The sequence below is a fragment of the Monodelphis domestica genome, chromosome 3, assembly GCF_027887165.1.
Source record: "Monodelphis domestica isolate mMonDom1 chromosome 3, mMonDom1.pri, whole genome shotgun sequence".
NCBI lineage: Eukaryota > Metazoa > Chordata > Mammalia > Didelphimorphia > Didelphidae > Monodelphis > Monodelphis domestica.
This window is the reverse complement of record NC_077229.1, coordinates 199,200,329-199,214,113: the sequence shown is the minus strand read 5'-3', so window position 1 is coordinate 199,214,113 and position 13,785 is coordinate 199,200,329. Positions and strand designations below refer to the sequence as shown.

The window sequence follows — 13,785 nt, the reverse complement described above, 5'->3', positions numbered from 1 at the left end:
TGGCTCAGTGAATAGACAGCCAAGCCTAGAGATGGGAGGCCCTAGGTTCAAATCTAGCCTCAGACATTTCCTAGCTGTGAGACCCTGGGCAAGTCACTTCATACCCATTGACTAGTTTTTTCCACCTTTCTCCCTTGGAATCAACACAAAGTATCAATTCCAAGACAGAAGCTAAGGATTAAAAAAAAAAAAAAAACCAGCACACACTTGAACTAAATCATGACCAAAGCAAAGCACAATTGACTCTCATGATAATTATTAAAGCATGAAACACCAACATGGAAAACATAGCAATCATTGGCTAGGCTTGTAGAACTTTTCTCTCTTTAATCCCAAAACTCATTTTTTGGTCAATGGTTCTCATGAAATATAAAGTCAGTTTATAAATCATTGGAATGACTTTTTTTAAATAAAAGTCTCATTTTTTAAACTTCAGTCTCAAGAAGGCGAGCAAAACCCTAGAAACAAAGTGTATTCCCATAAACTCAAGATCTGATAAACAAATTGTGGTTTGTGAATGTTCTGTAATGTCATTGTGCTATATTAAATGATAAATATGAGGAATACAAAGAAGCATAGGAAGACGTGAACCGATACAAAGTAAAGAAAGCAGAAACAGGAAAATGGCATACACAGTGACTATAACAATGTAAATAAAAGGAAGGAAATTAAACTGAATGCCATTTAACCAATGATCCAGCTTTACTACAAAGAAGAGATGAGAAAATACACTTCTATTCCTTCATTGAAGAGTAAAAGGACTATGAGTATTAAACATTGTATCTGCTCAGGTGATGAGTTTTTTTCAGAACTGATATTGTTCCCCTTTTCCCGCTTTTTAAAAATTATTTGCTACCAACCATGTCTGCTTAGATAGCAAAAGGGAGAGGGATAAATTTGGAAATTAAAAATATATCAATAAAATTTTTTTTATAATTTAACTAAGAAATCAAGTACAGAGTAAACATCTACTATCTTCTAAATAAAGGTTTTATTTGAAAAGTTAAACCCCCCCCCAAAAAAGAGAGTCATTGTGACTTTTCAAATTTAAAAACTAGACTTTACTACTGGTACCTGAATCAAGCGTTTACTCTTCTTGGTGAAGTCATTTTACATCTACTTCAGAGTTGTTTTATAACTCTATCCCAAAACAGATCCATTCTATGTCTGTCTTAGAGGCATTTCAGATGATGCATATACAAAAGACATCCAAAGCAAACAAACATAACATAACACAACATAGAATAGCTATGTACTGAGGGTTTTAGCTTCCTTAGAGAAAGCATACCTTTTAACTAAAAACATGTACCATAGGAAAATTAACAATATAACTGAACTTGCTGAAGTTTGTTTTTTTTTTTTAATGGATTCTAACCCTTCTGAACATTGAATATTTACAATACCTTTTCTGATAAGCATCACATGGTTGACCCATTTGCCGCATCTCTCTGATTAGACCATCAGTGATTTCCATTTGATCATTGGCCTGAGCAAAACATTCATCCAGTTCTCTACTCCGACTCAGCTGTACACCATCTCCATATCTCAGCTCCTGAGAGAAAGAATACACATAACTGATATAAAACATTTGCTTCCCAAAAGGAAACTTTGTATTTGTTAACTGAAGCAAAATACTTTCCTTAATTTTTTCTTTTACAGGTATTGACAAGTGCTATAAAATTTCCCCACCAAACTACACCAAATACTTAAAAGAAAATAATCTTATTAATCTGATAAGTGGAAAAAGAGGAATAAGCCCAATTTTAAACCATGAAAATTTATGAGCCAGCTACTTTTAGAGAGCTCCTTGAAGTTTCTCCTACATGTCAAGGAGCAATGACTCACAGAATGAGAAAGACAAGAAGTCTTCTTATGACTATAGATGCTGAAAACCACAAGATTTATTCATTTATTTTTATTTAGTTATCTGAGATCTCAATTATTCCCATTCCAGCATTTCAGAGGGGGAGAAAAATTATGTTAAATGGGACAAATTACTTGTTCAAGATAACTCAGGAAGTTAGTGGTCAAATCAGCACTTGAATCCAGACCTACTGACATCAAATCCTGAGTTCTTTCTATTGCATGAATAAAAGGCATCATTGACAGGCTCTTTAGCAGGCAAAATCTTCCCACTTTTTTTTCCCAAATGCCAGTAAGCCACATTTATTGATATCAACTCCAGTGGGTTTGCTTCACTAATTTTATAATACAAAATCAATATTAAATCAAATGGGGGTAAACAGTTTAGTATATTTTTGTGTTCCATTTTGATATTTTCCAATCATTCCATCTACTGAGTGATTTCTCCCTCTCTATCAAGAAGTCAAACAGCATTTTATTATACCCATAAGCTTTAATAAGGAAAAAATATGCAAGGGTGTAACCTATACCAGCCATTTTACTTCTTAAATAGAAAACTGTCTGTCCTTAGTCAAAAGAGCAGATGGTTATGCCACTTCAGTTTCATACATGATCTTATTTTGAAAATATTCTCTTCCTTATTTTAATTCAGATGTTTTGGCCATATGTCATTCATAGATTTGGGGTACAAGGAAAAGGGAAATAAAATTCCTAAAATCTATAAAAGGAAAAGAGAACAGTCACAAAAGACATGTGATTGATTTCTCCTCAAGACTAAGTAAATATCACTGGTGGCATCCAAGGAGATCTCAGTTTGCTTGTATACTCTTCCTCGTTATTATTAAAGAAAGATGAGATCATAAATATACATAGCCTGATATATGAAAAGAATATAATTCAGACTCTACTTCTTTTATGCTTTTTGAATCAAGCCTTAAATTTTATATTTTTATTCCAAGTTCAAACTTTAAGTATATTAGTAACTATAGCTATTAATCATTCCTCCCATAAGAATTGTATTTTTTAAAAAGTACTAATGGCATAATAGTAGGTATATTTTTCTTGCCAAATACAGAAATATAACAATTATAGTCATGGCATTTGAAAATAATTTTTAAAGCTATTCTGTGTATTCATTATTATGCCTTCCCAAGGACATTTCCTCCTTCTGAAGGAAAACATTCAGCAGGTGAACTTTTATTTCATAGTATTATATTTCAAACCATCAAACCAAAGAAACTAATCAAAGAACAAACCAAAACCTATAATGTAATTAATTTACTGTACTTTTAAAAGAGCCCAAACATTTTTATTAACAAAAAAAGAGCCTAATAAAAATAAAATACTTTGTAAATTACTTGAACATTTAATTAATCAGATTAATGTCAAAATGTATTTTCTATTATTTAACATGAGTTAGAAAACATAAATTTTGAATTGAATTTTCTAAATTGAGACGTATCACACTGAATAATAAGTTAAACATGGAAAAAGTTGAGAATAGTTGCTAAAATATCATATTAGTGGATATTTGGGGATTTGTCAGTTACACATATAACTATGTGAGCAGTTTTTATTGATATAAAAAATAATCACACTTCTGCTCAACACCTTGCCCATAGTTTCTGCCTTTGTATTCTAGGATTTTATGCTGCTAAATGAATACACACTCTTTTTACTCTTGTTTCTGGCAACCTATTTCCACTAAGTTGAATGGATTAGTGGGAAATAATGTAAGAATGAAGAATTTTTCAAATAAATAAATGAAACTAATGAACTCAGAATGTCAAAATATTCTCTAAATTAATATTTAATTTAAATTCCTTTCCAGTTCTATAATTCTGTGAACTGAAACTAATCTAATATTTGTTAGGCGATTTTTAGAACTAGTTCATATTTAATTTAATGAGTTAACATGAAAAACTTAGTAAGAACAAACAAATTCCACTCAAGTCTGTTCCATAAAAAGGCATCTCCTTTTATGAGGTCATCTGCAAGAGGTCAGCTGAATAAAGAGGCTCTAAAAGAGTTAAGAAATACCTAATGGGCCAGAGTAACAGAAGTTTCTCTGCTAGCTTTGGTAAAGATAAAGAGAACTCACAGGTTGAACGATGAGCTCAGCCCGCATCAAGCAGTCAGCACAGTTCTGCAGAAGCTCCTGGATTGTGTTCTGGTTCTGGTGCCTGGACATTGTGCCTCCAGTTTGACTGATGAAGCAAAAAAGAGGTATGGGGAAAATGATTGCATTAAAGAAAAATTGCAACAAAACTATTATAAATTATGTAATCCCCACACCATGCAGCTCTTCTTGAGATTCTATATCACTTGTTCCTATAATGAATCATACTGTAGAATCTATAATATCACAAATCCTGCTAAAGAAACAGATTAGACTATCCTAAATAAGCATGACAACTTCAGAGACAAAAGGAAATAAAGAAAATCTGGCTGTTGAGTAAATGCTTTCATCAAACAATGGAAGGAATAAAAAACAAAGGTAAAGAAAATAGGAAGCGCACAGGGAAAATCACCAGCCAATTACATTTGTCCCTAATGTAGAGAAAGTTATGAAATATTCTTCCAGATTCCCTTTAAAGTAAATATCTTTCTTTAAGGTAATACCAAACCAAGCATACATGTATTTCTACTTTGGCACTACCTGTCTGCAGAAAATGAATAGGTTGGCACAATTTTCTTGGAAACATCAGCTATTTAAAAAAAAATAATTTGTAATGCAACACTATTCCATCATAACTCAGTAAATTACTAGTTCTAAAAATGTATCACATCAAGTGAAATTTCTGAAAAAAAAACTTATCACAATTACAATGGTTATCTTTAGCAACCCAAACTACCAAGAAAAACCTGAGTAGACATAAGCTATACATCTTTCCATGACATACAACAGACAATTATTCCTACTAGATTTTATATTATCCTTTTATTATTATTAACACATTCTTCTATATTCTTAATTGTGTGTGTGTGTGTGTGTGTGTGTGTGTGTGTGTGTGTGCCACTTGGAAAATTTTTATCACTGTTCTGAGCTAATAAGCCTACATTTGTTGCCTCAACTTGTACAAAATTCCAACTGATTTCATAATCATAATGCTTTCTACTTTTTAAAATAAAATAGGTCTTTCATGTAAAAATGTTTTTAGTTCTTATAGAGATAAAGAAAACTGTTGAAACCTGTCCTACAGTGGTAGGAAGAATCCAAAAGGATTTATGTAATTTCACATGTCAAAGAACATCTTGTTTACTTTCCTTAGTTGAACAGGAGTCCCTTGAGTCCAAGAATTGTTTCTTTTTGTATTTGAATCTCCAATGCCTAGTACAGTGCCTGGCATGAAGTAGGAGTTTTTAAAATGTTTGTTGATTAATTACTAATTGAAGAGGAAATAATAGTAGTATCCTTTAGGAATACCTTTAGAAATCTCTTTATTTCTAAATTCTTTGCCTTATTTTTTTTAACACAAGTGCTATTTCTAACCATATAATCAATCATGGCTATGAGAGACCTCTGAGGTATAATTCCTCATTCTACAGATAAGGAGACTAAGGCAGAGAGGCTAAATGACTCATCCAAAGAGGACACCTTTGATCAGTCAACAAGCATTTATTAGGCATCTGTTATGTGGCAGACATTGACTAACGATACAAAGACAAAAAAAAAAGAAAGAAAGAAAGAAAGAAAGAAAAGAAAGAGCCCCTTCTCTTAAGAAGTTTCCATATATTGTCTAAATTGAGATTCATCTCTAGGTGTTTCCATGCATCCTCCAATGCCAAACTCCTCTCAAGAAATTTCCATCTTATCATCCAACTCCAGACTACTTTCAAGGAATCTCCTTCAATCTTCTAACTCCAGTACTGCAATCTTGTCCACTGTATTAAGCTGGGAAACAAAAGGGACCTTTCATAGAATGGAAAAGTAGATAAAAAATACTTTGTTACAGAGAAAAATCTCCTTTCTGAGAGAAATATGTAAGGAACACTTCGCTTGGATGCAAATCCTGGTAAAGTACCGAAATGCAACAGCTAAAATGTTTTTCAAACGCAAGATGATGAATGAACAGAGGGCTGAATTAAGAGGAAGATGGTCGAGATTTTCATGTTGGGTTTACTACTAACAATCTCAGAAATTTTCCAATCAACTTCTCTCTGGGCCTCAGTTGTCTTTATTTCTTTTAAATTTTATTTTATTATGAAACAACAAACACCAAATAAAATGGGCGTATCTACTAACACAGTAGAAGAGGGGGGGAAAAAAGGTTAGATATGAAACTGCAGTTCTCTATGATATACAACTGGCTTTTCTTTTAAAATATATGATAAGGCAAAATAAAAATTTTAAATACATAAAAAATAAAATATACGATAAATCAAATGGTAGTTTCCTAAGCTGTCCTTTTTGTCTGTTTCTTTCTGGCTTTCTGTTCCTTAACTTTTTTTTGGAAAGATATCTCAATGACCTTTTCTTTGTTACCTTTTACCTATTCCCCATCATATTTCCATCCCCTTCCATAAAGAAAAAAAAAAGAAAAAAGGATAATAAAAAGGAATAGGCCTCTGTTTTCTGATCTGTTAAAAAAAAAAAAAAGGATTGGACAAAACTATCTAGCTGAGCAATTAGGTCACACAGTGAACAAAGTGCATGGCTTAGAATCAGGATGACAGCTTCATGAGTTCAAATCCTACCTCAGATATTTACTAGCTGTGTAACCCTGGGCAAGTCACTTCTGTCTCCATTTCCTCACCAGTAAAATAGATATAATAATAACACCTATCTACCAGGGTTGTAATGAGGATGAAATGAGATAATATCAGTTTTAAAAGTACTTAGTATAGTACCTGACATATTGTAGGCACTATATAAATGCTTATTCTCTTTCCCCAAATATAAATTGTGCACCTACCATGCATAAGACAGTCTATTTTTAGAATTACTGTAATGGTTCTAGATCTATTTTTTTAACTGCTTAATTATTGTGGTAAAAGACTCATTTGTGTCTGTATATAGCTGTCTTCCCTACTCTACTCCAAACACAATGTGCCTCATCCTTATCTCCCTATGAAAATCAATGATGATAATAGTTAATAATAATTATTATTATTATTCAGAGTAAAAAAAGTTTTCTACAGCATGAGTTTTTAACTTGGAGTTTGTGAACCTTAAAAACACATATTTTGACAACTGTGTTTCAACATAATTGTTTTCCTTTTTCAATAGAATATATTTTATTTTATACATTGAAAAATATTATTCTCAGAAGGGACCCTCAAGTTTCATGAGACTGACAAAGGGACCCATGATACAAAACAGGGTAGGAACATCTGGTTCAATTAATGAGTAACCTTAACTCTGCTTTGGCATACTTAAGTATTTGTGTTTGCTTTAGTTTGGGCCTATCAATAAATGGTTAGTTTAAGGGATTGGAGGTAGAAGATGGAGATAGGGAAAAGGCGAAAGGAATTTAATGGTTAGAAGACCTAAAGCTGAAGTATATGGAAAGACTTGCTGAAAATGTAATACAAAGTCTACAAAAAAGATATAATCATATTTACAAAATTTCCAATTATATTCACCTTTTCAGGATTGACTCTATTGCAAAAAATGAAGATGCAACTGTGTGACTATTTTGTTTTGAAGAATACCAGTGTAGTTTGGGTTGTATACTAAAAAAAGGCATACAAGAAAGGAAAGGCAAACTCAAGGTGAGGAAGGGAACCAGATACACAACCTGTGAGCCTATTACATTAAATCAAGAACCAGGAAGAGGGATTTTGATAAAGGGCACCAAATGCTTCAACTGTTTGAGAAAACAATAAGCCCTTTATGCATTTTGTATTCTTTGAATCAACAAGCCATCATCCATTAGAATTTTTAACCTCTACAGAGACTGGCATTATTGAGAAGAGCATGTTCTCTATGTGGTAGAAAGATTAAGGAGACTTGGTTTAGGTCCCCAGTCTGCAATAAACTACTGAATAATATAAGCAAGTCTCTGGACCCAATTTTGGTCCAAATTTCCTCATCTGTAGAAAAAGATGGTTAGACTAAATAATCTTTAAAATTCCTTCCTTTTCTATTAAAAATGTAGTGTTTGTTCTTCCTGTACAACAGAATGACTACTCTAAAAGTTTAACCAGTTGGAATATGGACCTGATAAACCTAGAGTCCATAGCTAAAAATTCTACACTGCTACTTCTATGTGGATGCTAAAAAATTCTATTTGATGGCTTATTCATGCCTAAAGCTTTGAAGAAATAAAATTATACAACACAAATACACTAATGGTTTTGAAAATTGTTTTAAATTTTTTCTCTTATATATATATAATTATTTAAATTAAATTTTGCCCCATGTTAAAATGAATATGGAATAAAAGATTCATGAAAGTAATAAAATCCATAAGCCATGCAGTTAGAGAAACAATTTTAAAATTTACTATTCTGTCTTGTACTTTGTAATAACAAGCTGCATAATAGATTACAGGATCATAGCAAAACTGTCATTTTGATACAGATCCTCTGATTCCAAATTCAGAAGTTTTTCCTCTAAATATACAGTTTCCTAATAGTAAAAGAAAAGTTATTCATTAATTTGAGCAGGAAAAACAAGAGTATTAATTTCTTTAAAAAAATAAAATTACATTATATATTTGTCCTAAAGAAAGTAATTTTTCCCCTTTTAAAAAAATGTTCTTTTAAAAACTGGATTCTATTTTATCCTTGGACTCACAAAAGTAAAGCAGACTACATTTATATTTTTTTAAAAGTTCATTTCAAACTTGCTTAAACACAGTTCCATGATAATTCCTTTTACAATTGCTAAAAGGAAAACTTTCCCTAAAATATATCCAGGATGAATAATATGATTATGCATGTGAATTTTTACTGCTTCAGAAGTTATAACTTTGTGATTTTACTTTCTTGAGCATCACCCTTTTGTTTTGAGAAAATAAGATTCACATATTGGTAAAGACAATGGAGTATAGGGAAAAGAACACCTGATTTGGAGTTCAAAGACTGCTACTACCACTTGTGATTTTATACAAGTAACTTAACCTCTCAGTTTTCTCATCTGTAAAAAGAGGGATTGATAGTGTGTGGAAGGTTCTTTGTAGCTTTAAATCTCAATTTAAAATTTTTTAATTATTCATTTATCTCATTTTAAATTTTAACCTAATAATAACTATTTCATAATTAAGGTTTATTGTTAAAATATTTTAAAATTATCCCTATCTAAGCTGCGAGGGCAATTAGGTGGCACAGTGAATAGAGCCCTGGGCTGGGAGTCAAGAAGAACTGAGTTCAAATTGATCTCAGACAAGTAATAGTTGTATGACCTTAGGCAACTCATTTAACCTCTGTGTGCCTCAGTTTCCTTAACTGCAAAATTGGGATAATAATAGCACCTACCTCCTAGGGTTGTTGTTAAAAACAAACAAAATATTTGTAAAGTGCTTAGCATGGTGTCTGACTAGTAGAAGTTTAATTCTTGGTTCAAATATGAGTTTTTTATCCTAAGTATTTAATACTACAAACTTGCAAAAATTATTCTATCCTGATATGCAAATTCCCTCCATTATTACAGATCATCAATTCTTCTATAAATTAAGTCTTAGAAAGGTATTACTTGGGGGTACTAAGGCATAACTGTTTTAATAAGATACAAAAAGCATTCTAGGTGGAAGCAGTTAGTAATTTCAGTTATGTCTAACTCTCATGACCCTATCTGTAGTTTTCTAGGCAAAGATAGCAGAGTGATTTGCTATTTCCTTCCCCAACTCATTTTACAGATGAGAAAACTGAAGCAAACAGGTCTAAATGACTTGCCAATTAGAAGAGTTGCCAAAGAGTTAGTAAGTGTCTGAGGCCAGATTTGAACTCAGGGAGATGAGTCTTTCTGACCCTTTGCCACCTAGCTGCCCTTGGATGGAAATAGTTAAGCATAAAAACAGATCTTTTCTCTGTTAAGTAGACATAATATTAATCTCTGGTCTATTCCAATTAGTAGTTTTATTATTACACTATTGCATACACCTCAAGTTACAATGTAAACCCTATGAACACAGGGACCTTGTTTCATATCTCTTTACATCCCAAGAACCGAGCACAGAGTCCATAGGTCAGAGTTGATGAATATTTGTTGGTAATAGAAATCATGATAACGATATTAACATATTAAAATTCTTGAAAAGTGAATCAATAAAAAATATTTATTTAATGAGTTGTAAATCCCAAAGCAATTTTCACAAGTACTTTCTTCATCTGATTCTCTTTCTAAAGTTCTACCATTAAAAAACAAAAAACTAAAAGCTCCAAAAATGTATCCCTCCACTAGGGATAAATTACAGTTTGGTGATGGCTTGGAACTTTTTGATGAGTTACCTTGGTTTAGTGGTAAGGGCGGAAGAGAGAGGTAGAAGGGAGGGAGAGAGTTGATCACAATAATAAGTATTAAAGGATATGCCTATACTTGGTAAGTTTCTGAAGTTTTTATTTTCATTTTTTCACTTTTGTTTTGATTTATAGTCTTTGTCTTAATATATGATTTTAAGGCCATCCTAGATGAAAATGTTGCTCTGAGATTATAAAACAAGTAAGTACCAGTAATTTGACAGGTTCAGGAATTTCTAAGAATATTTAGGAATAGGAACTGGACCCATGAGGAAATTCTCCATATCAATTCAGGCCTTCATCTTCTCAGCAATTTTATAGCCCTAGAGCAGCGGTTCTCAACCTCTCAATTTGTAGCAATGAGAATACATAATGCATATCAGGTATTTACATTCCGAATCATAACTGTAGCAAAATTACAGTTTTGAAGTAGCCACCAAAATAATTTTTTGGTTTGGGGTCACTGCAACACGAGGAACTGTATTGCGGGGTCACAGCATTAGAAAGGTTGAGAACCACTGCCCTAGAGAGAACTGCCTAGAGCATTAAAATGTTAAAATTACTTGACTAAGGTCACACAGCCATAATGTGTCAGAGATGAAATTTGATTCCAGTTCTTCCTAACTTTCTGTAGACTTTGCTAAGCTGTTTCTCAAGACTATCTATTAGACATCTGACTATGCATACAAATCTATTCAACTAATTTAATGAAAGTGATTGATTCAGTGTCAGGGTAAAAGTGAATTTTCATGAACAAGAAATGAGAATACTCTGAAAACTTAGTTTTCTTTCTTTTATTTTGTGCTATATAATTATTTACTTGAGCCTGTCAATTCCAAAACAACCAAAATTGGGATTTCTGTTTCTTTTTTAATTCCTTCTCTCTCTTAGAATTGACAGTATCAGTTCCAAGGCAGAAACATTCTAAGAGCTAGACAACTGGGGTTAAGTACCTTATCCACAGCCACACAAGGAGGAGGTATTTGAGGTTACATTTGAACCCAAGATCTTTCTTCTCAAGGCCTGGCCCTCTATCCACTGAGCCATTCAGCTGTCCCGGGATTTCTATTTCTGATCAATTCTTCTGTGGCACCAATTTAAATTATTTTCAAACACTTCCATTTTCTGTAGTCCTTCCTACACAATTATATGCAAGCTGATTTTTTTTCAGATGCTATGCATTAATTTCATCCAACAGATATTTACTGAGTATATGTAAGACATTGTAATAAGTGCCAGGTACATTATTAGAACGATCTTATGTTAAACCCAAGAACTCTGATCAATAAAAAAGCCAGTAATGATTCCAGAGGATCATAATGGAGAATTCTGCTCAATTCTTGATAGAGGTGACAGACTAAAAGAGACACACATTGTTGGATGTGGCCAAGATGGGAGTTTCTTTTGTCTGACTATGCATATTCATTACAAAGGTTTTGTTTTTCTTGTCTCAGGGGTGTGAGATATAGAAGAGAAGGAAAATGCTTATTCATTGAAAAATAAGGGGGGGAGATCCTTTGCTTAAGAACCAAAGACTTGAAAATATAACTTTAGTAAGTCTTTTAGTCTGTCTCAAGAAGTTTGCATTCTTACTGGGAAGAAAAATATTTTTTTGTACATAAAATTTTTTGTACATAAAAAATAGAATACAAAGTGAGTTGAGGTAGGAGGAGGAGAAGGGGAACAGGGAAAACCAAACTGGAGGAATCTGTATAGGCTTTTAGGACAACCAGCAACTGGAAAAATAAGAATAGGCTTCAGGAGGTAGCATTTGAGTTAAACTTTTAAGAGGCTTTCTATGAATTAGAAGAAAGGAAAGTGCATTCCACACATTTGGGAATGGACTTTACAAAGGCATAAAGATGGAAAATGAAATAGCATGTATTGGGAGGAACAGGCAAATCAGTTTGGCTAGAATCCAAACTATATGAAGGAGAGTGAGGGGCAATAAGCCTGGGAAGGAAAGCTGGATTCAGTTTACAAAGAGCTATAGGTCTTTAAGATCTCCAGCTCTGATAAGATACATGAGGGTGTTTAATTCGTTAACTATTGAAATTTTACTCAATATCCCAAGAAATAAATGATCCACTGTCTGAGCCTTGGAAATGTTTGTTTTAGTGAGATGTCTGTTAGCAAGTCTTGACCTCTAGTTTTTAAAAGCTTAAATACAAATAATTTGCAAGTGCTTAAGAAAGGATCCACTGAGAGTTAACACTGTAGTTTACTGAATTTAGCCCCAATACTGCTGCTTTTGAGCCTAGAGACTCCCCCACCCCATACTGGCAGAAAAAAGTAGAAAAGGGAACGATGGTTACTAAGTTCCAATCCACCAGTGGCTAGCTTAGAATCACACCTCAGACTCTTGAAGACAATACATCTAGAACCTCCTAGTCTGGAAAGACTGGTTGGCTTACCATTTTGGGGAGGTGGAATACTAGTCACACCCAGTCCCTCCTTAACTCCACCCTGAAAACTCAGCATTTTGGCACTGAAGCATCAGCAATCTTTTTTTCCTTCTTTTCTTTCTAAGACATTTAAATAATCTGAGTTACAGTAGAATACATCCATACTGAGGGGAAAGCTATTGGCAGAACTCATTAGATAGAACCAATCCATAATTTAGTATGCTTGTGTAACACCACATTAAATACAAATTGCATTATTGTCGAGTAGACTAGAGAAGTAGACACTGAAGAAGATAACTGAATGAACAGAAAGGATTTTTTAAAAAATCAAATATTTAATATGGATGTAGCCAGATAAAGACAACAGGTAAAACAGGAGCTAAAAGTAATGTTAAATAACACATTCTTTTTCAAAAACAATTTTAAAAAAACAATCCACAACTAGTATGATTTTTGAAAGTATATTTTGAGCTTCAACTTAATAATCATCTAATTGGTACATGCTCATCATGAAAGGGTTTTGACCATAGTTTTGACCACAGCAACTCATTAAACTGTCTAGGAAAACATGGAGGGGTTTCTCTCTGCATCAGTGGAGAGAGAACACACACAGATGGAATCATAATGCTTGCTTATTTGTAGTTGAGGAGTTAGAGCAGTAAAGTTCTTGTTTCTCCTGTTTATGGTTTTACCACTTCACTAATTCCACTTAATGTATGCATTTAAGATACAGCCTTTCTGATGATATAAAGAAAAGTTAGTACTAAGCTAGACAGTGTGGTACAATGGAAAGAGAAATTAACTTGGTGTTATATGGGACCTGAGTTTGAATCCAGATTCTGCCACTGAGTAACCTCAGCCAAATCACTTATATTCGTTCTCTGGAACTGTGCTTTCTCATCTATTAAATTAAGAGTTGGACTAGATGACCTCTAAGGTAACTTCTAGTTCTAGATCTATGATCCTATGATTCTGCCAGTTCTGACTATCATGGTAACTAAATATTGATAAATCATTGAACTAGTCTGAACTTCAGTTTTTTCTTTTTTTTATTAGAAAATTGCATATGAATGATCTATGTCACTCCTTTTGATTCTAAGATTCTATATGCATA

The 13,785-nt window shown here is 32.9% G+C and overlaps 1 protein-coding gene across 2 annotated transcripts in view; it reads right to left on the bottom strand.

Annotated features, from left to right (window-relative positions):
* The window catches only part of DSP (desmoplakin), a 49,441-nt gene that overhangs the window by 30,401 nt on the left and 5,255 nt on the right, over nt 1-13,785 (bottom strand). For both annotated transcript variants that reach the window (XM_001377941.5, XM_007487987.3), the window contains exons 2-3: nt 3,965-4,070; nt 1,404-1,552 (exon numbers count right to left, since the gene is read on the bottom strand). In XM_001377941.5, coding sequence (XP_001377978.1) covers nt 1,404-1,552; nt 3,965-4,070 — 255 coding nt within the window. The remainder of the gene's footprint in view (nt 1-1,403; nt 1,553-3,964; nt 4,071-13,785) is intronic.